The sequence below is a fragment of the Phacochoerus africanus genome, chromosome 8 (genome assembly GCF_016906955.1).
Source record: "Phacochoerus africanus isolate WHEZ1 chromosome 8, ROS_Pafr_v1, whole genome shotgun sequence".
NCBI classification, from domain to species: Eukaryota; Metazoa; Chordata; class Mammalia; order Artiodactyla; family Suidae; genus Phacochoerus; species Phacochoerus africanus.
Window position 1 is genome coordinate 96,809,978 of NC_062551.1, and position 23,670 is coordinate 96,833,647.

The following is a 23,670-nucleotide window of genomic DNA, read 5'->3' on the forward strand; positions in this document are numbered from 1 at the left end:
GCTTCCACATGATCCAGCAATCCCACTTCCAGGCATATATCCAGACAAAACTGTAGTTCAGAAGGATACACGCACCCACATGTTCATAGCAGCATTATTCACAATAGCCAGTGCAAGGGTTACTTATTAAGAGAAATCCATTTTAAAACAATCCAGGAGTTCCCGTCGTGGCGCAGTGGTTAACGAATCTGACTAGGAATCATGAGGTTGCGGGTTCAGTCCCTGGCCTTGCTCAGTGGGTTAACAATCCGGCGTTGCCGTGAGCTGTGGTGTAGATCGAAGACACTAATTGGATCCCGTGTTGCTGTGGCTCTGGTGTAGGCCGGTAGCTGCAGCTCTGATTTGACCCCTAGCCTGGGAACCTCCATGTGCCGTGGGAGCGGACCTAGAAAAGGCAAAAAAAGAAAAGAAATAAAACAATCAAAACTTAGGAGATTCTTTCCTAAGAGAATCTGCTGCCTTTCTGGTAGTGCAGTATTTAATGTTTATCACTCAGAGTGGATACAGCATGTCTGTAGAGCTCACGTTCAGCTACAGACCTGTGGGTCTCACGTGGACTCTCCCAGAGCCTGGCCTTGCCGGGCCTTCTGGGACGGGCCCTCTGCTTTCTGCAGGTTTAACCCTGCTGCCCACACCCCAAACAATGCTGTTTTGCTGTCCTGGGTATCCGTGACTTTCCTTGGAAACTCCTCTTATTCATATGTCACCTCTTCTGGGTCTGTTACGTTCTCCTGTCCCTCTTTATCTTTACTTTTTATTAGGGTGTTATTTGTGGGGGTTGTTAGCTTTTGTGCTTTTTCTTGTTTATTCTCCATTTTAGAAATCATTGTAGTTTTTTCTTTCCTATCTAACTTTTTCCTGTGTTCTAGCACCTCATCTAAGTTTTTCTTCTTCTTATTCTTTTTATGACTTTTTAAAAATTCTTTCATGTTTTTCTTCACTTTCCTGATTTCAGCTGACTTTTTTTTTTTTTTTTTTTGGCCACACCCACAGCATGTGGCAGTTCCCAAGCCAGGGATTGAACCTGCACCACAGCAGTGACCAGAGCTGCTACAGTGGCAACGCCGGATCCTTGACCCACCATGCCACAGGAGAACTCCCAGTTAGCCTTTTCTGAAGTTGTGGGTTACAGTTTTCATCCGTTGTGTGGAATGTCTTTCCATCTCACTTTCCTTATCTATGGAGACGTTCTGCTCCTTGCTTTTTTCTCATAACAGCTTTGAAAGGGATTTTTCTGTTGCTCATTTTTATATGATGCTTTTTTTTCTTCATCTTTAGGAAGGAGGTGGATTAAGACAGTTTTTCTAGTTTTATGGTTTTAGAATTTCCTTTTCTGTTGTTTTCATAAACTTTTAACAAATGTGGGTTCCTACTTTCTGAGCTGTTCCTGCTCCCCCTTTTCGTCTGTGCCTTCTCTTTTTTCTAGTCAGTTTGGATTTTAGTGTCAGAAGTTCCTTCTTACTGTCGGGTTTTGTGTGCTTAGCACTGGGGTCTCACCAGATCCAGACTGGCAGCCTCCCAAGCATGGCCCAGGCTCCGTGGACTCAGGGAACATGCAGGCGCTGTCCCAGCTTCCTGGTGCGCAGGCTAGCCCACACGGGGCTCATCACTGCTGGGGTTTGTCCCTGCCTGTTTGTCACCTGATTTTGCTATGGATGTCCCGTGGGTTTCTGGTCTTGTCCTTGCTGCTTCTATCTACAGAACACCCTTGTCTGCTTTGCTGACTCAAGGCCGCCATGTGGTTTTTTGCAGGGTAAAGAGTAGTGTTGCAGTAAAGTGTGGATTTAATGTCATTGTCAAGACTTGTTACTGTTTTATAAAAATGTGAGCCTGTGAGCAGAAATGGATGCCTGTCACTAGTCACTCTTCTTTTCTAGATTGTTCAGTTTGGCATGAACGAAAAGGTCGGGCAAATCTCCTTTGACCTCCCACGCCAGGGGGACATGGTGTTAGAGAAGCCTTACAGCGAAGCCACCGCCAGATTGATTGATGACGAGGTGCGGATACTTATCAACGATGCTTATAAAAGGACAGTTGCTCTGCTCACAGAGAAGAAAGCTGACGTGGAAAAGGTAGGTGCCAGGTGTATGAATTTTTCTCTACGCAGTTTTGCAAAAAAAGTTGAAAGTGCTGGGCTGACTGGTTGGTTTATAGACACCTTGTCGCTGGTATCTGCTCATCCTGGGTCCTTCCCTTCATCCTGATGCGGTGTTGGCTCTGCCTCTGAGGCATGGGGATGCGGTGGGCACACAGGTGGGCATGGCCCAGCTCCTGGCTCCCCAGGTACAGGATTAATGAAGTCGGTTCATAAACCCAGATGCATGGCCGAAGCTGCAAACTCCCCCCCCCCCCCCCGCCCCCACAAGTATCCCCAAATGCAGGGCACAGTGGCCTGGTTAGGATTTACCCTGCTCTTCACCTGCAAATAAAGAATTACTAAACTAGAGATGTAAGAGCTGACACATGAGATCTACCTTCTGGGAGCAAGTAGTCTTCATATTTTTCATTGTTGTGCCTCATTTCAGAGCACCTACAAAAGGGAGGGATCCTTTCTAATTTGGTCGATTTCTTGCATTGAGTAAACTCTTTAAGTATTTTCAGATTGCATGCAGCCAAAAATGGAATTTTTTGTTTTTTAAACATTCCACACACTCATGAGAAAAGGGCAATTGAAGAGCTTTTTATAAGGACCGCTACAGATAAAAGCTGTTCTGAAATAATGTGGTTCGCTCAGCACCTCTTCCAAGAAGTGCACTGTGCTGGGCAGTCCCAGGAGCCCGGGTGCCTGTCAGAGTGCAGGGGTGAGGGCAGCCTGCGGCTGGGCTCCAAGGAGGAGACAGTGGTCAGGAAGGCTGGCACAGAAGGTGGGCGACGTGCCCTGAGAGACCCTCAGGTGGCAGTGGACAGGGCAAGGAAAGGAGGGCTCGCTGGCTGGAACCTGGCGTGTGGAGGGCAGGGTAGACGGTGCCACCTCCTCCCACTACACGGGAAACTGAGAAACACTCTAGAGCCAGAGCTGCCTTCACGGTGATCCTGCTGCCATCCCCCCAACACCCCTGAGTCTGGAGTGGAACTGGTTAAAGGCGAGTGGCAAGTGGGGCAGGAAGACCAGGCAGAGGTCAGCACAGAGGCAGCCGTAGGCATGTTGATGTTCCTGAGACGATGCCGTGGTGGCAGCAGCAGTAGGCAGAGGCAGACCTAAGACCTGGCTTGGTGACGAAATGGGGAGAATGATCAGGAGGAGGGCTCCCAGGGCGGGAGACCCAGACACAAGCCAGGATGGGGCAGTCCTGACCAGGAGGCATTTGCAGATGGAGCTCAGGAGGAGGTCGCGGCAGGATAGAGTCTGGTGATGAAAGAAGGGAGCTCAAGGGGGTCCAGCTGCTCTGGGAGGACATGCCGCTTCCCCACAGCATGTCACCCAGTGGTTCCCCCACAAATGTCAGAGCCATGCTGATGGTGAGACGGAGATGTTTGCAGGAGCAAAGTTGGTTTAGTATTGTGAGGATCTTGAGACGCTGCCAAGTTCCAACGCACCTTGTGTCCCTCAGAGGACAGTGAAGCTGAAGTGGGGAGCCTCCCACTGGGGCCTCAGTTTCACACCTGCCGCCTGCGGAGGCACTGCAGGAACATTGGTGACCAGCTGTTGGAGCTGCCTGAGATGTATTAGCTTCTCCGAAACCCGCAGCCTCACGGGTCGCTGCAGTGTCCCCACGTTACAGATGCAGAAACTAACACACAGAGAGTGGAATAACTGTGCTGAAGGTCATGCAGCTGGAACCATAAGCAGGACCAGCATGTTGACCCAGGCATTACCTGTGCCGGACTGAGATGGCTGTAAGCACTCGGGGGTTTGAAGACTTAGTACAAAAAGAAGAATGTAAAATAGCTCAATAATTGTTTATGTCATTACATGTTGAAATGTTTTTGGTATATTGGGTTAAATAAAATGTATTACTGCAACTTAAGTGGTTACTTACACTATGCCAACAGGCAGATTGAGACTTTAAAAGGCCTTTATTTCTTCAGCTCTCAGAGTCACAAACAATATATTAAAAACCAGGAGTTCTCGTCATGGCTCAGTGGTTAGCGAATCTGACTAGGAACCAGGAGGTTGTGGGTTGGATCCCTGGCCTTGCTCAGTGGGTTAAGGATCTGGCGTTGCCGTGAGCTGTGGTGTAGGTCGCAGACGCGGCTCGGATCCCACATCGCTGTGGCTCTGGTGTAGGCCGGTGGCTACAGCTCCGATTCAATCCCTAGCCTGGGAACCTCCATATGCCTCAGGAGTGGCCCAAGAAATGGCAAATTGACAAAAAAAAAAAATCAGGATGGTCTAGTATATTCTGGTTATGAATCTTTATCTCTTAGAGATGGAGATAAAAACATACATGGATAAAATATGACATCTGGGATTTTCTTAAGAAATTCAGGGAGTAGATGGAACAAAAATGGCTCTAGGCTGAGGATGATTGATAGTAGTTCCATGGGGCTTAGTTGTCCATTCTCTCTCTGTATTTTGGGGGTCACATTTGAAGTAATCCCTAACAACGTTTTTAAAAATTGAAAAGGTAGAGGAAAATTGTTTTATTATGTGGTACCTTAAAAAACATAGCCTTTAATGTAAATTGCAGACAGGTCGAATTTCTAAGTAGGGTGTTACCTGGTTTACTTGAGGCACCAAGCTACTCTGTGAGACCCATTTCCAGTTTGACCTGTATGGACACGTCACTCACGTCCACACTTGTTACACACCTGCCACCTGCGGAGGTCATGCTGCAGGAGCATTAGTGTCCTTTTCCGTGGCAGCATGTCGTGTCAGATTTGTGCTTCAGCCAGAGACCAGAACTTGGAGATGCGTATTTCCGTTAACCTCCTGCTTCATTCTCTGTGTACCTCATTGCTCTTTATTTTTTTCCACCACCCTTGAGGATTTCCTGCTCACCCTGTTTTCGTCCTTTACCCCCGTCCATCCCCAGCCACTCATGTCACTTCCTTGAGTGTCCTCCAAGAATTTCCTGATGTTGGATGAGCACGCAGAGCTCTTCCCCTCCTGAGAAGGCAGGTGTGGCGGCGTCCTCCTCAAGGACGTCGCTCCGCGGTATCTGGGGGACAGCCTCCTGCTCTTCACCACAGCGCAGTGGCTCCCACATGGACACGTGCCCTCCTGGGGTCTCAGGTTTTTCCAGTTCTTTTGCACGTCTTGTTTTAAAATTATGTGACCATGAATATCTCCCTTCGGTGCTTAGATCCTTTGTTGGAAGGGGGCGAATAAAAACGTTATGAGCTTTGAGAGACGTTGCTGGGTAACTGTTTAACCACAGCTGTTCACCTTCCAGGTTGCTCTGCTGTTATTAGAAAAAGAAGTACTAGACAAGAATAACATGGTTGAACTTTTGGGCCCCAGACCATTTGCAGAAAAATCTACATACGAAGAGTTTGTGGAAGGCACGGGCAGCCTGGATGAGGACACATCACTCCCAGAGGGCCTGAAGGACTGGAACAGGGAGCGGGAGGGCAGCGGGGAGGAGCCCGCGGGCGAGAAGGTCGCCAGCCAGGTCCAGGGGGCCAGCCCCTCGTAGCTCGTGGATCACAGGATCCCAGCTCTGGCTTCTCTGAGGCGTGCTCTACGAGTCCCTCTCAGCCAGCTGCCAGCCCAGAGGACAGCAGAGAGGAGGGCCTCAGCCAGCCCTGGGGTGGGGAGCACAGGCCCTACGCCCCTGCTGCTCCTCCTCCCTGGCGTGATGCAGCGCGTGGGGCATGGACTCTGGAGCTGCCAGCGTGGAAGGGGGGTGTTCTCCCGCCACCCCCTCTTCACTCCCACTGCCCTTCAGAGCTTCCCTCTGTGACAGCTGTGAAATTAAATTGGAGTCCTGATAAGAGTATTTTCATTTGATTTAATATTTTTTAAGATTGAATCCAGGCCACATGTTGCTATTTTGTGATGGAATGGTTTCTACAGAGAGCTGTAACATATTTAAAACTATGAATGTATTATGTAAATACGGCTTCTTTATGTCAAAAATAAAGTGTCATCACTGCACTTTTTCCTTCTAAAGACACAAAGGATCACTGATAATGCTTGAGATACTTTCGGAAAGCATAATGGAAAGGATTTAAATACTGCTTTTTCGAGAGGAGTCCTTCAAGGCTCAGGCTTGTGTGTTCTCTTCAGCTCCCACAAGAGGCCTAGTAGCTTCAGGATTTGTCCCAAGGGGTGAACTCCAGATATGAAGTGTGTTGGCACCACATGAGTTGGTGACTCTGGGGGCAGTGGCATCAGTGTGTGTCCTCACTTGGCCAGTCGGTCACGTGTGGGTCTCAGGTGGCTGTGTAGCCATAGTGGGTCCGGTGGGCTCTCCACACCATCCCTGGATTGCAGAGAAAGACACGGCCACTAAGCTGGGGGCCCACACCCCCGATCTTTGTGAGGCCCAGGCCAGGTGGGAATCGGAAGCTTGCTGTAATATCTAGATTATGTTGTGCTGTGGTTCCAGAAAAATCTACAGTGGTGCAAACCCAGGTCAGGACTCGGCAAAAGGTGGCGCGAGGCAGATGAATTAAGTTCTCAGATGCCATTACCTTGACTTGAGGCCCCAAATGTTCTTGCATTTTTAATACCTTTTTAGTGGCCTCCTTTAGTGTTATTCCAACTTGCTGTGTGTCTTTGGTGCAGATAAGGATGCTGTGGGCATTGACTTGTCAGACTTAAGCACAGAACAGGGTGGCATCCCTGGAGGAGCACTGGGCTGATGGGGTGTCAGGGGGCCAGGCTGGCCCCTTCTATCCTGGGACCACTCTTCCAGACTCCCCTGGCCAGGTCACAGAAGCAGCTGTTTGGACCCTACAAGTGGCATGACAGGAGCCCAGGAACCCTGTACCTGCCTCCCTCCCAGCATGCTGAGGGCAGCTGCTGTGTGAAGCCCACAGATGAGGAGGGGCCGCATGTGCTGTCCTGCCTGGGCTCCTGGGTGGTGGCAGCACAGGTTGGGTCCGACTTGGGGCTACGCTGACCACTGGTCAGATGTGGCCCACATCTCTCCTGCACTGCATAAGGCCCTCCATGGTCAGTAGCCAATGTGTGTATATGAGCATGTTGGGGCCTGACTAGGGCCTGGCCTTCAGCAGGCACTCAGGGCACCTGTCCCCTCCAAGGCCCAGCAGACCTAGTGAGTGTCCAGCTTAGGGGATGATGGTGATGCCTTCCGGGGAGGAAGCAGCCCAACCAGAACCTCGGTGACCAGCCATGTCTGCATATCACCCCATGGAGGTGATCTGGCCCCTTAGGGAGTATGGCTCATTATAGACACCAGGAAGTGGGATCTGTTATTCAGGAAAGAGCCCCTCTCCTCCAACACCCAAGGAAGCAGGCAGCTCCTAGAGCTGGCCCAGCCTGGCCCCCCACCCACCTGGAACTTGTGTGTCCTCCAGCTTTGGCCAGAATCCTGAAGGTTGTATTCTGTGGCTCCTCCTGCAAACTTCAGCAGACCCTCGGCCCAGCTGTTTGCGAAGGTGTTTGGGGTGGCCGAGCGCACTAGCCCCAGGCCAGATGCAGGAGATGAAAGACTTCACAGGAGTGTAAGTGCTGGTCACAAATGGGGACGTGGGCTTTTATTTGTGGGTACACTCCTTTCCCAGAGGAGCGATCTGCCCTGCCGTTAAAGACTCTCAGGCCAGCCTGAGCACCTCCAGCTGAAGAGAAGCCCCTCCCTGAGTGGAACGAGCTGTGGGGGGTGGGGAAGGGTTGTGGGGTAAGCAGGGGCTGGAAGAGACTAGGGAGCAGTTAGGGTTTTATTGTGATAGGTCATTTCCAGGGTCAATGCTGCCATCGGCTAGGGGGCAGGACCTCCAGCCTCAGGCATCATCATGGGATGAAAACATGCTGTTTTTAACCCTGCTTCACAGACATGTGGGAGACGTACAGAGATGCGGCTGATGTATTTAGCCCTTCAGCCCGTTAGTTCCCTCCAGTCCTCTCGAACCTGGTGTTGGGTGGGAGTGCCAGTTCCCTGCTCTTCTGACATCCCCCATCTCAGATGACCAACAGGACAGTCTCGCTGTCTCTGTGCAGGGCCTGTCCCCACACACTCAGACAGGGCCCCACTGGGCGGCTGGGAGTTCCAGACACACCCACATTGAAGGACATCTGAGCCGTGGCGTCTGAGGCAGGGACGCGCCTCTACTCATTGACCTCCTCCTCGTCATCCTCAAAAGCTTCCTCGCCCTCGTCAGCCGTGGCGTCCTGGTACTGCTGGTACTCGGACACCAGGTCGTTCATGTTGCTCTCAGCCTCGGTGAACTCCATCTCGTCCATGCCCTCGCCCGTGAACCAGTGCAGGAAGGCCTTGCGCCGGAACATGGCCGAGAACTGCTCCGAGATGCGCTTGAACAGCTCCTGGATGGCTGTGCTGTTGCCGATGAAGGTGGCAGCCATCTTCAGGCCGCATGGTGGGATGTCGCACACGGCCACCTTCACATTGTTGGGGATCCACTCCACGAAGTAGCTGCTGTTCTTGTTCTGGATGGCCAGCATCTGCTCGTCCACCTCCTTCATGGACATGGGGCCCCGGAAGACGGTGGCCACGGTCAGGTAGCGGCCGTGGCGAGGGTCGCAGGCGGCCATCATGTTCTTGGCATCGAACATCTGCTGGGTGAGCTCTGGCACCGTCAGGGCGCGGTACTGCTGGCTGCCCCGGGCGGTGAGCGGCGCGAAGCCGGGCATGAAGAAGTGCAGGCGTGGGAAGGGGACCATGTTCACAGCCAGCTTGCGCAGGTCAGCGTTGAGCTGGCCTGGGAAGCGCAGGGAGGTGGTGACCCCACTCATGGTGGCCGACACCAGGTGGTTGAGGTCCCCGTAGGTAGGCGTGGTCAGCTTCAGGGTGCGGAAGCAGATGTCATACAGGGCCTCGTTGTCGATGCAGTAGGTCTCATCCGTGTTCTCCACCAGCTGGTGCACAGACAGCGTGGCGTTGTAGGGCTCAACCACCGTGTCTGACACCTTGGGTGAGGGCATGACGCTGAAGGTGTTCATGATGCGATCGGGGAACTCCTCTCGGATCTTGCTGATGAGCAAGGTGCCCATCCCGGAGCCTGTGCCACCGCCCAGCGAGTGGGTGAGCTGGAAGCCCTGCAGGCAGTCGCAGTGCTCGCTCTCCTTCCGCACCACATCCAGGACTGAGTCCATCAGCTCCGCGCCCTCCGTGTAGTGGCCCTTGGCCCAGTTGTTGCCAGCACCAGTCTGTCCTGGGATAAAGCAAGAGAATGGACGCAATTCAAACAGGGCTGCAGGGTGGAGCCACACTCCGCATGTTTAAAACAGTGACGGAAAAGATGTATCAGGAAGCGTTTAGATGATACAGTGCTGCACACTCACAAGGCAACATAATGTACAGCCAAGTGGTAAGCTGTTTAGCAAGCAAGGAGGGCTATTTAATGCTCTTATATGTCTTCAATACATAGGTGTATTACGTGTGTATATCAAATCTGGTTTTGAAACAAAGAATGTGTTACCCAAAAAAAAAAAAAAACTAAACTAAAAGATAAATCCATCAGCTTCCTTGGCAAACTCCCTACATGTGGAACAAAGGAGACCACTGTGGCCCCACTGCTGAAGCTGACAATGGCAGGGACTTGGCTGGTCAGGAGGACACAGAAAATAAGAGACACAGAGGCACCAGGGCCAGTCTATCCTGTGGGGCAAGGCACTGCTGGCACCACACTGAGTAGACCTCTCCCCACTTAACACCAAACTGGTGGCAACAATTCACCCCACCCCACCCCACCCAAGACCAGCTTCACGTGATGTCGCACACTGATGTGGGAAACTGAGCTGGGAGCAGCAACACAGCCAGGGCTGCCCCTTGAGACCGTCCTAGCTCCACATCAGGCAGAAGGCTGTGGGTGCCTGGGAGTGGGGCCAGTGATTCTGTAGTTTGCGGGGGTGGGAGGCACAATGTCTCTAGATCTTGCATAGTATTTATCAATGCTAAACCCTGTGGTGTCATGTTCAAGTTCAAGTCTGTAAAACAAGAACAACGGAAATTGTGTGTTTCTTCAGTAAGTTTAAGATGCACTGACTGGGAGTTCCCGTCGTGGTGCAGTGGTTAACGAATCTGACTAGGAACCATGAGGTTGCGGGTTCGGTCCCTGCCCTTGCTCAGTGGGTTAAGGATCTGGCGTTGCCGTGAGCTGTGGTGTAGGTCGCAGACGTGGCTCGGATCCCTCGTTGCTGTGGCTCTGGCATAGGCCGGTGGCTACAGCTCCGATTCGACCCCTAGCCTGGGAACTTCCATATGCCACGGGAGCGACCCAAGAAATAGCAAAAAAAAGACAAAAAAAAGATGCATTGACTGTTAGTGCTTCTTATACCAAAGGAATCACTTCTGAGGCATCTAAAGGAGTCCTGAACATCAGTAAGAACAGCAACTTTTAGGAAGGACAGAAAACTGGTCCAGGGAGGGGACTGCAAACAATGCAAATAGCGAGGCATGCTCCCCAGAAGGGAAATGCACCCTAAACAAGGAGACTCCACCCCTCCTCCCCGTGACCTGAGAGAGCTCAAGAAGCTTGCTAAGACCACACAGGCCAAGGTCTGGGGCAAGGCCCCTCCACATTGGAGCGACTGGGGGCACAGCATCCAGGACAGGCAAATCGGCGACCTCATCAAAGTTGGTGCCACAGACCCAGCAGCTCCACCCACAACATGCAAAATGATAGGCTGACAGGTGCTGGCCAAGGCACAGTCTGTACAGTGAAGGGAAAGGAAGGACCGAAACAGCCAAGAACAGAGGCCCGAGAAGTCCGAGAGGGGCATCGACGCAAAGGGGTGCCAAGCGGCAGACTCAGGACTGTTCTGCTGAGGGCAGCCTGGAGTCCTACAAGGCCTGTGACCCTCAGGGGCATTTCCTTGTCAAGGAGGTGAGTTCTCGTCAAGACTCCCCCTCTCCCCAGGCAGCTGGCTCACACAGTGAAACCTGCTAGCCGCTCTCTCTCTCTCATGAGTCTGGAAACTGTCACTGTCCTGCCACACCCCTCCTCTCCCTACTGTCCCCACCAGGCCAGCAGTCAGTAGAGCTCAGGGCTCACACACCTCTACACCTGCACAGAGCACAGGAATGACCTCACTGAGCAGCATGGACCGCAGGGGACATGCAGCCACGGTCAGGGGAGCCCCTCTGCTCCAGGTGCGGACCTGGCCTTGATCTCCTCCCCTCCATCCAGCTCATACTGTTCACCTGACCTCCTCTGTGTTTACAGCACAATCAGCCATGACATTTTCTCAGCTCTTGACAAAAGGAGGAAGCTGAAGGCTTCTGAAAATATTTTGCCAGCGTCTCATAGCAATAGATGTTCCCAGTTAAATATTTGGAGGTCAGGAGTTGAACATCTTCCACAATGAGAGGTTGGGACATTAACCAGTGGCTCCAGATTGTAGGAAATGAGGCTGCAAGGGATTCCCGGGACCTCTGAGCTTGCCCCCTGGTTCACCTCCAGCTCATACTGGGTGTGAGATATGTCTCAGGGCCATGTGCTCCCTGGCTCCCTTCCATCCCTGAATCTGGAAGAGAAACTCACACCTGCACAGAGAGGGGTGGGGTTCATCCTCCTGGTGCTATGTTTTGTCCCACAAAAAAACTCTCTCCCTCTAATAGGCGTGACTGCTATGCAATCAGCAATCTGGGTGTGTTTTATTTTGTTTTTTGAGTATGTTCATGTTTAAAACTGAAATTCAGAGAACTTTTACTTTTAAAGTTGTGGTTACTTCACGTCAGTGTTTTTTTAAAAACCACTTCAAACTATATCTGAAAATGGAGTGGCACTGGTTTATTTTAATTCACTAACTCTGAAGCCAATGCGATGAACCACCATCATTCACAAGCACCTCATGCTCTTTTATTAACTGGAGAATGACTTAAAAAACAACAGCATACCAAAGTATGTTCAGACATTCTGAGTTTTCTCCATTCTCTTGGCAAAATGTGTTATTTTCTTAAAATTAGCTAATAGTTAAAAATAGTGTCAGAGTTCCCGCTGTGGCACAATGGGACCCCTGGCCTGGCACAGTGGGTTAAGGATCTGGCGTTGCCACAGCTGCGGCACAGGTCACAACTGCAGCTCAGATTTGCTCCCTGGCCTCTGAACTCCAAATGCCATGGGGCAGCCGTTGAAATAAAAAAAGAAAAGAACTCTCACTAATAAGCATTTCATTTAGAGAATCAAAGCACACTTTTCCCAAGGAGGTTGCTTTCCTTAAAGATGCCACCTGTGATGAGGCTGGGGTCTGCTAATTTCTATCCTAGGCTTTTCTACACCACAGGATGCTTTTAATCTTGCACACAGATTAGTTTGATGTTTAAAAAATAAGAAAGAAGAAGAAGAAAGCAGGAAAGACAGAACCTACCGAAGATGAAGTTGTCCGGACGGAAGAGCTGCCCAAAAGGCCCGGACCGCACACTGTCCATGGTGCCCGGCTCCAAGTCCACCAGGGCTGCCCTGGGCACGTATTTCTGAGCTGGAAGAAAACAGTCCCCCACGAGGGTCACTCCCTGATTCCTGGGGCAGTGTTCTTCCCAAAGCAAGTCCCACCAGCAGAGCTGCCTGGTATGTGTGAAGCAGGCCTTCTTAGCCCTGGGGGAAGGGAGCCTGGCCTGTCCAGGGAGGGAGCCAGCCCAGGAAAGTGCAGGATGGGAAGTGAGGTCTCCCCACTTCCTGTCGCCTGACTTTCCAGTTCTCTCCTGTGGGAAGTTCTCCTTTTCTAGTGCCATGAAAATAAACCTTACCTGTTGCAGAAAGCTGTGGCGCTGCACCTCTCACTCACACACATGCAAGTCTGAGCACCTGTCCCAGATGCATCCACGGGCTTTTTCCCGGGAGACTCTCTCATTTCTGGACATGTGTGGTTGTGTGGCACTTTCATCTGTAAGCACGTGCTCATGCCAACCCAGCAAGAAATGATGAGGTCAGTACGATTACAATGGGCACTGCTCTGCAACTCCTGTCCTGCTATGCACACACCCAGACAGAAGAAAAGAGCCCACCAGGCAAGAGCCTGTACACTGGCCTTTTCTCATTGCCATCCAGGAACCTCACTGTCCACATCCTGCTGTTCCAGATCTTCTGTCATAGCTGTTTAATGAGCAAAGCCCAGTGATTTATGCATCCTGCTCTTCCCAGCTCTTATGTGGACAAGCAGCACAAAAAAAGTCATTATCTCTGGGGCTGCTGGCCCTGTCACTTTCTGGATGTTCTTTCAATGTCTTAATTTTTTTTTCCTTTGGGAAAGGCATGTCTCACTTTTATAAGAAACATTGTAACAGAAATAAACACATAACCACAATATATTTGTGGCTACCCAGCACCAGGGGACATAATTCTCAAACTTAGATAAACCACAGCCTGGAATTTTTACTAAACCACCCGACAGTGACCCAGAACTGTGTGTAGTCGCAGTTTTCAGGGGATGTAGTCTTACTGGAGGTATGCAAAGGGCCAGAAAAATCATTTGAGGGATTCACATTTTTAGCCAAAAATCTCTATTAAGAAATAAACTTTAAACTGGGAGGAAAAAAAGCAGGACCTGGTCTAGTAGTGACTAATCACTAGGTTGATTTCCCAGCACTAACGGTTCCCGTTTTGAGGAGCTCAGATCCCCGGGAGAGAACTATTTGAAGAGGCTATTTGAAATTAACCGACGCGGATTTCCCGCCCCAGGGCAGCGAGGGAGGAGCTGGCACCCTGAGCCATGGGCGCCCTGGGCCATCCGGAGGACTTTTCCAGAGCAAACCGCCCTCGCGCCAGGCGCACCCGGATGGGAGCGGGGAGGGGATGGCCGGACCCTGGGTGGGGAGGAGTGGGGTATGGCTGAGGTTCCCAGAGGGGATGGCCGGGGGGAGGGAGGGTGTTGCCGGGGTCCGGGGGAGATGGCCGGGGACCCAGGGGGATGGCGGGGGTTGGGGCGGGGGAAGGGTGGGGTCGCGCCGCGCCGCGCCGCGCCACTCACACGATGACTCATTGTAGTAGACGTTGATTCTCTCCAGTTGGAGCGCGGAGTCACCCACGTAGCCGCCGGCCGGGTCGATGCCATGTTCATCGCTGATCACTTCCCAAAACTAGCAAAAGGCGGGGCGGGAGACAGACACTCAGCCCGGGACCCGGCGCCCGCAGCTCCCCCAGGGCCGGCCCAGCAGGCGGGGCGCGGGGAGCCACAGGCGAATTCCAGGCGCGTTTGTAACTCGGGCGGCTGCTCCCTGCGCCGGAGCTCAGGGAGTGCATGCAGCTGGGGTCCCGCGATGACGCCCCTTCCTCCGCGCCGGTCCTCCTGCGCAGCCCTGGCCCGAGGGGGTAGGGACGCGGGCCGCCCACCCTCAAGAAAGCCCAGTCCGGCCCGCGCCCACCTTGGTGCCGATCTGATTCCCGCACTGGCCCGCCTGGATGTGCACGATTTCCCTCATGGCGCGCTCGACGCTCGCTGCTCCGACGGCGCGGCGACTGGGGGCTCCGCGGCTCCGAGTTCTCCACCCAGCGCCGGCCGCCCCTCCCCGGCCCTTCCCCAGCCGCCCCGGCCAATGGCCGCGGCCCGCCACCCCGGGCCGCGCCCCCTCCGCCCCCGCCGGCTGCGAGCCCTCCACAGTCTCCCCCGCCCGGCTAGGTCTTCCCCACCCCACCCGCGTCGCCCCCTCGCCCCCGCGGTCCTAGCGCCCTCCCCTTGTCACCCTGGGCCCCCCTAGCGGTCCCCGTTCCTCCCTCCGCTCCTCCCCGCCTCTGCTCACCGCCCCCTGGCCTCCCTCCCCGGCACCCCGCCGCCTGCGCGCCCTGGGCTTCCCCTCCCCGGACCGTCCTCCAGGGGCCACCTCGAACCCGCGCGGTCACAGAAGGGAGAGGAGACCCGGGAGTGGAGGGTTCCCCCCACCCCCAACACGGAAATCGGGCCGGGAAAGAGCCGGTCCCTGGAGCGCCCACCCGAGCAAGTCGGGCCGGAGACGCGGCGGGCGGCTGAAGGGAAGGCCGGTGCCCCACCACCACCCCCCCACCCCCCGCCGATTCGTGCTGCACCCGAGAGCGAGTCTGGAGCGCCCCGGCTCTGAAGTCTAGGGGCTGCGGTCCTGCTGAGCCGATGGGGGCCGGCGGGCCCACCCCGAACCGCCCTGCGTGGGTTTCGGGACCGCGGGCCAGGGAGTCCGCACAACCCCGCCGCCCCGCGAGTTCAAGCCCAGATAGTCTCAGGACTGTGTGTGGGAAACGGGAGTGAACTTTTTCGGGGTGATTCTGACCCCTGCCCCCCAACTCAGCCACGGACACAGGGCTTTTTATGTACCCTCCCTCCTGTCTCTCCGTCTCGAAACACAGGTGCCATTTGGTTCTGGAGACCTCAAACCGTTTGTGATGGAGTTTGGTTAAAGTGGACACATGGCTGGATCACACACACGTCTGCACAGCCTCTCCATCCGGAGTCTGGGAGGAAAAGCGCTTTGTTGGCCTAGAGCGCGCAGGGGCCTGGGCTCTCCTCTGGCTTCCCTCCTCTGGCCCACCGCTGGGTTGGAGAACCCCTTCTTCTGTTGGGAGGGAGGTGTGGACGCGCAAGTCTTGTGTATGGACAAGTGCAAAGCTGGAGGAGTGAGGAAACTTTAATCCTACGGAGGCCGGAGCTCGCTGGTCTGCTCTTCCGCCAAGGGATGAGCCGGGATTCCCTGCAGAAGGAGCTGAGCCCTCTCCGGCCGGCCGGGCCGGAGACAACTCCGCTGGCGGAAGCTTGGTTCCCTAATTCCTTTTACCAGGTGCAGCCCCGACTCTCTGAGCTCCACCCTCCCCTGCCCCAGTGTTTGCCTGCAGCCCCAACCGCAGGTAAAGTCTGCACTGATCGCGGCCCTCTGGGTTCTGGGCCCTCCTCCGCCTTCAGTCACCCCTCTCCCCCGGGCCTACTCTGGGACTGCTGCCGGCCTCCCCCCTGAGCCCCTCCCCACACACACCCCTCTGCGTCCTTATGCCTATGGGGAGTCAAGGTGTCAAGGTCACTTCTGGGCTTGAATGAGGCTCTGGGGAGCAAGAGTCTCCCTCTGGGCAGTCAAGGGTGATGGAAGGGAATGACGCTGCCTGTTGAGTCAGGGAAACGCAGGTTTTAGGTTCAGGCTCTGTTTCCATTTAGCTCCGTGTTACCTCAAATCCTCTGTAAAACGAAAGGATTGTCCTGGGGGCGTCCCGGCACTTCCCCTCTGCGTTCATGAGGGTTCCCCCACCCCCTGAAGCTTCATGTCAGGAGACTCAGGAAGTGTCTGAGTCCCCACGCCTGCAGAGTGGAAATGACCCTCCTTTGATGGGAAATGCCCCCAGTGGAAGCAGCCCTTCTGTAATTTGCAGAAGCAGTTTCCTTTCAGATTCGTGAAAATTCTGGGGAAATCCTAATGTGTGTGTAGTTTGAAAGAGGTGGAAAACTTAAAATTTTTTCTTCTGGGGTTTTTCAAATGTTCTCTATTTCAGGAATCAGTTTCTTTAACCTTAGGATCCCCGCCCACCCCACTCCCCCTGCAGCAGCGCTGCTTCTCTGCCCTCCTGTAGGTCCACGCAGAGCATGTGAGAGGGCCACAGTCCCCGGGGCTCCCAGATCCTGACCCGAGCTGACCCAGCTTCCCCCAGCTTCTGTCTTCTGACCTCAGCACTTTTACTGAGCCTGCATGTTGCCATTGTTCAATTTAATTATTGACTCCAAGGAAATGCTCCCTTTCTCCATGTGCCCGTGCTGAGGCTGGTGTGGGAGTGGAGGGCCTGTGTTTTCTGGAAGAGCCTTTCCTCAGCTCTGGTCACCCCCAGTCCCTGTGGAATAAGCCGCTATGTGGTTTAAAGAAAGGTGTCCACATCCGCAGCCTCAGTGCTCTGCTATTTCAAATGGCCACCTCTTCAAAGCCAGTCCTTGGATAGAATCTGAGTCTGAGGTTTTCTCTGGAGCCAGGAGTAGGCATCAGCATGGCCTTGGGGACACTGCCGTAACCTGAATTCCATGCAGGGAGCTGATTCACTAGAGATTCCAATGGATGCTCTCTGTTGGCTGGCGCCCCAGCTTTTCACTCAAGCACCACGAGACTGGAGGGTGAAGGTGACCAGGACTCAGAGCTGGAGGCTTCTGTACAGAACCTGCATGACAACTCTTCAAGGTAGGTGTCCTCACAGCTGTGACAGGTGGAGTGACAGGGTCCAATCTCTGGTTTGGGCCTGTCCCTCCTACTGATGCGGCCTGAACCAGGGCCCACACAGGCTGGACCCAGCAGCTGCAAGTCCAGATGCAGAAACCACAGAGCAAACATTCCATCCTCCTACCTTAAAGACACACCTTTGTGGAGTTCCCATTGTGGCGCAGTGGTTAACGAATCCGACTAGGAACCATGAGGTTGTGGGTTCAGTCCCTGTGCTTGCTCAGTGGGTTAACGATCCGGCGTTGCTGTGAGCTGTGGTGTAGGTTGCAGACGCGGCTTGGATCCCGCGTTGCTGTGGCTCTGGCGTAGGCTGGTGGCTACAGCTCCGATTCGACCCCTAGCCTGGGAACCTCCATATGCCGTGGGAGCGGCCCAAGAAATAGCAAAAAGACAAAAAAAAAAAAAAAAAGACACACCTTTGTATCTGCAGAGCCAACTTCTGACATGGGCTTCTCAGATCCCTGGGGTCTGCCTCACCGGTGGCAGTAGGGGGGCTGGCCTCCCTTTCACCTCCCAGTTCTGGTGCCCCTAGGTCACTATCACCAGCAGGAGGAGGGGGCCCTGAGGTAGGTTCAGGGGTGTTTAGGCAGGGAATCCTGAAGTCCTGGTGTGCGGGCAGGGGGTGGGCCCTGCAGGGGGTGCCACCCAGGGCAGGTCTGGGTGAGGACTGACCTCCTGTCTGGATCTGCCCGCAGCCCCTCGCCCTCACCCACTTCCTCCATAGTCACCATGTGGAGGAAGGGTCCAGGGCCACTGCCAGCTATGGGTCCTGGTGTGGAAAATCCCCCACAGCCAGGGGAGGACCCTCACTGCTCCCTGGCCATGTCTGAAATGCAGGGGACAGAGGAGGTAGGGTCCCTCTTCTTCTCTCCAAATGCTGCGGGGGAAGGACCCGAGGGACCAAGCTAGGCTCTAGGACCAGACTGGTGATGGCCACATGTGGCCGTATTTTGGCTAAACCCCCAGGTTTTGACAGCTATAATGACATGGGACATTGTGCTTTTATGCAATGTGACTCTTGGTGGACAGAGGGCAGTCTTGGGGAAAGGGTGGCCATCCCCTGTGCCCCATGTGGGAGGGGCAGCTCATACAGGCTGGAGGTGACTTGGGAGGGGTGGGCCCTGTGGGCATTGCACCCCCATTCCAAGGACCATGACAGACTTTCAGCTCTCCTATTGCCAAGGTGAGCCGGCTCTGGCTACAACCGGGGATGAGCAAAAAGCAGTCACTGATGGCCACAGCGCCGAGCTGATGCTAGTAAATCAAATGTGTGACGGTTGTGATCTGATCATGGAATGCGGCAAAATGTCTCACCTGTCACTGATTCAGTGGCTTCCCCAGCCCAGCTCTCTGCATTTGTGATTTTCCCAGGCGTGGTGTCGGCTCCGGCCCTGACCACATCCTCTGATACTTGACCAGTGTGCCCATCTTCAGCTTGTTCCAGAAGGAAGGGCCCTGAACCAGGTGACAAAACCTGGGGTCTAGTCCCCAGCAAACCCCTGACAAGCTGTGTGACCCCCGAGCCCGTTTCTTCCTCTACAGCACGAGGAGTTTCAGACCCTCCAGCCCAGGCTGGCTGCATGCCAATGCCTGTGGCCCTCGCCTGGCCCCTGGTGGACACGCCAGGCTCCCTTGCCCCATCCCTTGTCTGGAACACGTGGCAGCCTGTTTGTGCTGGGAGCAGAGTCAGCCAGGAGTGTGGAGGGGACGCGGGTGCTGGATGGGGCCGGGGTCTTTGGCTCTGGAGAGTCCCCATCAGAGGCTGAGGTGGAGGAAGAAGGTGAAGAGGCCCGCCTTCATGAGGATTTTTTTTAATGGAAGTAGTTGTGTTGTGTTGATTTCTGCTGTACAGTAAAGCAATTCAGTTATATATATATATATTTCTTTTTTCATATTCTTTGTATTGAGTACAGTTCCTTGTGCTATACAGTAGGACCTTGTTGTTTCTCCATCCTATATATAATAGCTTACATCTTCTAACCCCAACTTCCAAACCACCCAACCCCCAACCTCCTCCCCTTTGGCACCCAAAAGTCTGTTTTCTGTGTCTGTGAGTCTATTTCTGTTTTGTAGATGTTTATTTGTGTCATACTTTATTTTATTTTATTTATTTTTTTGTCTTTTTGCCATTTCTAGGGCCACTCCAGCGGCACATGGAGGTTCCCAGGCTAGGGGTCAAATCGGAGCTGCAGCTGCCAGCCTACCCCAGAGCCATAGCAATGCAGGATCCAAGCCACGTCTGCAACCTACACCACAGCTCACAGCAACGCCAGATCCTTAACCCACTGAGCGAGGCCAGGGATTGAACCCACAACCCCATGGTTCCTAGTCGGATTCGTTAACCACTGAGCCACAACGGGAACTCCATTTGTGTCATATTTTAGATTCCACATGTAAGTGATAGCATATGGTATTTGTCTTTCTGATTCACTGTGATAATTTCGATTGCATTCATGTTGCTGCAAATGGCATTATTTCATCATTTTTTGTGGCGGAGTAATATTCCATTATAAATATGTACCACATCTTCTTTATCCATGCCTCTGTGGATGGACATTTAGGTTGCTTCCATGTATTGGCTTTTGTAAATAGTGCTGCTGTGATCGTAGGGGTGCACGTGTCTTTTTGAGTTAAGATTTTCTCCAGATCGATGGCCAGGAGTGGGATTGCTGGATCATATGGTAGTTCTATTTTTAGTTTTTTGAGGAACTCCATACTGTTTTCCACAGTGGTTGTACCCATTTACCCTCCCACCAATAGTGTAGGAGGGCTCCCTTTTCTCCAAACCCTCTCCAGCATTTATTGTTTGTAGATGTTTTAATTATGGTCTGATTGGTGTAAAGTGCTACCTAATAATAGTTTTGATTTGCATTTCTCTAATAATTAGTTGAGCATCTTTTCATGTGTTTTTTTGGTTTTCTATATGTCTTCTTTGGAGAAATGTCTATTTAGATCTTCTCCCCATTTTTTGAATGAGTTGTGTGTGTATTTTGGAGATGCATCCCTTGTCATTAGCATCATTTGCAAATTTTTTCTCCCATTCTGTGGGTTGTCTTTTCATTTTGTTTATGGTTTCTTTTGCTGTGCAAAAACTTTTAAGTTTAATTAGGTTAAAAATAATCTATATTATTTTTCCATTAAAAATTAAAGGAAGAGTTTTGCAAGATAAAAAGTTCTAGAGATCTGTACACAACATGAATGAACTGGACACCACTGAACTGAACACTTAAAAATGGCCACAATGGTGCTTTTTTTTTTTTTTGTCTTTTTGCTATTTCTTTGGGCCGCTCCCGCGGCATATGGAGGTTCCCAGGCTAGGGGTTGAATCGGAGCTGTAGCCACTGGCCTATGCCAGAGCCACAGCAACGTGGGATCCGAGCCGTGTCTGAACCTACACCACAGCTCATGGCAACGCCGGATCGTTAACCCACTGAGCAAGGGCAGGGACCGAACCCGCAACCTCATGGTACCTAGTCGGATTCGTTAACCACTGCGCCACGACGGGAACTCCCAACACAATGGTGCATTTTAAAGTGATGTACTTTTTAGCACAATCTTTCAAAAGGGTGGGGGAAGAATAGGAAAGTTGGAAAAGATTGAAAACTACCAATAGATAAAATCCAACCCCCAAAGACCATTAATTAATGAATAACACTTAGACACATTTCCTGCCGTCCTCTCTCAGCTCTGATGCCCCCATCCGCAGGAAGGCCTTACAGACACCACAGGTCCAGGGAGGGGGACGTGATGGGGGGGGGGTGTTCTCCCTCCGCCTCAGCCCAGCTCCCCCAGGCCCTTCATCTGCACCCTTGCATGAGGACTGTTCCCAACGGCTTCATTGGAATGTCCTCTTGGGGATGTTGGGCACATAGCTTGCCTGCTGAGAGAGGTCAGTGCTGCTGGGGCTCTGGGGTCAGGCAGGTGCACTGAGCTTGGCTCGGGGCTGTAACTGCAGTCTTGCAGGGTCCCCAGCAGCAGTGGTAGGTGTGTGAAGTTCCTCTCTTGGAGTCTGGCTCATACCCCATACGCATCTATCCGTCTGGGTTGTAGAAGACAGCCTTGCTCACTTTAGCCCCTGGGGCTATAAAAAAATTAAGCCTGCATTAAGGAAAATAGAAAGTGACCTAGTGATGATGTATTTGGAAGGTAGGTTTGGGGATGGGTATGATGGAAGAATTTATACTCAGCCACCTTTTATTTAAAATCCTGCTGTGTCACAATAGGATTGGTGTTGTCTTGGGAGCACTGGTACTTGGGTTCGATCCCCAGCCCAGCACAGTGGGTTAAGGATCCGGTTTTGCCACAGTTGATGCTTAGGTTGAGACTGAGACTCAGATCCAATCCCTGGCTCGGGAGCTCCATATGCCATGGGCTGGCCAAAAGTGAAAAAGAAAGAAAGAAAGAAAAATAAAGTGTTGACCTAGTGAATAGAAGAAACAGCAAGTCGCATCCTTTAGTTGGGAAAGAGAAAGGAGGTCACGGGGAGAAAAGAGAAGATGGATAGAGGGGAAGACAGCACTGTGCTGAAATTCAGGGAAAATGCAATGTCTCCGTGGGAACCATGCCCAGGACCCTGTCCTGCTGGGAGCCTGCTGGTGGCGGCGGCCAGGAGAGCAGAACGACAAGATCAGGAGTGCTCCTGCTGTAGGATACCATTTGTGTGATTAAGGATGGCTCACTGAGGAGTTCCAATCGTGGCTCAGTGGTTAACGAATCCGACTAGGAACCATGAGGTTACAGGTTTCCATCCCTGTCCTTGCTCAGTGGATTAAGGATCCGGTGTTGCCGTGAGCTGTAGTGTAGGTCACAGATGCAGCTCGAATCCCGAGTTGCTGTGGCTCTGGTGTAGGCCGGCAGCTGCAGCTCCGATTGGACCCCTAGCCTGGGAACCTCCATGTGCTTCGGGAGCAGCCCTAGAAAAGGCAAAAAAAAAGGTTCTTCAACAGCTATCGAGTCCTGACTATGTTCTGGACACTCTTAGAAAAGCATGAAGGAGGCTGCCCGTGAGTGGGTGAGGGCAGGCTTGTGGAAACACGCTGAAGGAAGATTCAGCAGGGCCTGTCTGTGCAGGCAGAGCAGGCTCCCCAGGAAGGTACGGGAGGGCTGGCTGGACGCCTGGACCCACTGTACTCCCGACAAGCCTGACAAGACGTGAGATGCTCCGTCCAGGCCGCAAGGCTCACCCAACTTCCAGCCTGTAGGGCAGAGAAGCTGCTGATGCTCCCAGCCTGGGGCAGAGACCCAGACCTTGCAGTCAGCAAGGCTGAGCTGTGCCCCAGGGACCGGGAAGGTGTGGCTTCCTGGCTGTCCCGGCCCGCCCGTCCATCAGAGGTAGCTTCTAGCGCCCAGCTGGCGGTGAATCCCACCAGCATTTGCTGATAAATATGATTTAGGCTACAGCTGTGACCACTGATCAGTTATCATCATCCTCCTCTGCCATATCATTTGTGGAAAAGATTCTATTTTGCGTGTCCCTGCTTGGATTCAGTTCAGTTGCTCTGCGTCACCCCCACCTGCAGGTGGAGAGCTCTGACTTGCCCTTTCTCTGGTCCTAGGTCCCTGTTGGATGTGACAGCACCGTGTGGGTGTGTCAGAGCTGAACTCTTGTCTGCGGCCCCCGTGTCTCTCCCAGCCACTCACTCGCCAGGCTTCCAGGGCCAGCTGTCTCAGTATTCCTTGTTCAGAGTTTTACCTCCTGGGCTGGATTACAGGTTCCTCGGGAGAGGCTAGACTTCCTATGTGTTGTCTGTAATCCTCAGCACAAGACTAAACATGCAGATACACTTGGTAAGCACTTGTGAATAAAGGAAACAGAGAGGCAGAATATTTGCGGATCCAAGGACTTTCCTTTTCTGAAAGGGGAACCCAGAATGCTACGATGGGAAATGAAGGAAACTGTAACAATGCCTCCCTAAACAAAGATGTTTCCACCAGGGTTTTTCGAAGTTCAGATGGTGCTTTTAAAAGAGAATCCTTCACAGCTGATTATGATTCACCAGGTATTTGCCTGAATTCCTTTCCTATCACTGCTCCCGCAGGACCAGTTAGGAATCGAGCTTTGCATCTGGTGGTGGTGGTGGTGGTGGGTGGCAGAGGGCAGGTGGGAAGGTGGCCAGCCTGCCTTCCCTCCTTGCGGCTCCTCTGGGGTGGACCGCACTTGCATGCTGACAGTTGCTAGGAGAGCACCCAAGGTAAGATACGTTTGGACGCAAAGCCCTGTGAACTCTTATTCCTCCTCCACAGGCAAACCCCGGGGCTATTTCCAGAGTCAAACGCATTTCAGCCAAGCCCACCCTCGCAGCTGTCTCAGCTGTTGTCAGGAATGTGGCCCCAGCTGGCCCGAGACTCAGCAAACATCCCTCCCCACCCACCCGCTAAGTACATGTGTGGCCAAGACCCAGATATGGGCTGCGTGGCTCGCACCCCCACTCGGGGGAAACCGGGTGCCTCTGCATTTTCACAGGCGAGGAAGCCAAGTCAATCTGAATCA

At 53.0% G+C, this 23,670-nt stretch overlaps 2 protein-coding genes and 1 long non-coding RNA gene across 5 annotated transcripts in view; 2 read left to right on the plus strand and 1 right to left on the minus strand.

Annotated features, from left to right (window-relative positions):
• Nucleotides 1-5,882, plus strand: part of AFG3L2 (AFG3 like matrix AAA peptidase subunit 2) — a 31,061-nt gene extending 25,179 nt beyond the window's left edge. The window contains exons 16-17 of one of the 2 annotated variants that reach the window (XM_047793660.1): nt 1,878-2,072; nt 3,552-4,061. In XM_047793660.1, coding sequence (XP_047649616.1) covers nt 1,878-2,072; nt 3,552-3,830 — 474 coding nt within the window. In that variant the 3' untranslated portion in view covers nt 3,831-4,061. Of the gene's footprint in view, nt 1-1,877; nt 2,073-3,551; nt 4,062-5,336 lie in introns of those variants that run through there. The other variant, XM_047793661.1, reaches the window with a different exon arrangement.
• A 1,888-nt stretch (nt 5,883-7,770) lies between these two features.
• Nucleotides 7,771-14,529, minus strand: TUBB6 (tubulin beta 6 class V). 2 transcript variants are annotated; one of them, XM_047793662.1, is made up of 4 exons: nt 14,391-14,529; nt 13,997-14,105; nt 12,398-12,508; nt 7,771-9,240 (listed from the first exon to the last, which is right to left on the minus strand). In XM_047793662.1, exons 1-4 carry the CDS (start codon nt 14,445-14,447, stop codon nt 8,177-8,179), a joined length of 1,341 nt encoding a protein of 446 aa, XP_047649618.1. In that variant the 5' UTR covers nt 14,448-14,529; the 3' UTR covers nt 7,771-8,176. The 2 variants fall into 2 exon arrangements, with proteins under 2 accessions (XP_047649618.1, XP_047649619.1); XM_047793663.1 differs by lacking the exons at nt 13,997-14,105; nt 14,391-14,529 and adding an exon at nt 12,777-13,122.
• Nucleotides 14,530-15,393: 864 nt separating this feature from the next.
• On the plus strand, nt 15,394-23,006 carry LOC125134394 (uncharacterized). Its single transcript, XR_007136625.1, has 3 exons — nt 15,394-15,837; nt 16,994-17,141; nt 22,736-23,006. It is a non-coding gene; the product is annotated as an uncharacterized LOC125134394 (long non-coding RNA).
• Nucleotides 23,007-23,670: the final 664 nt, after the last annotated feature.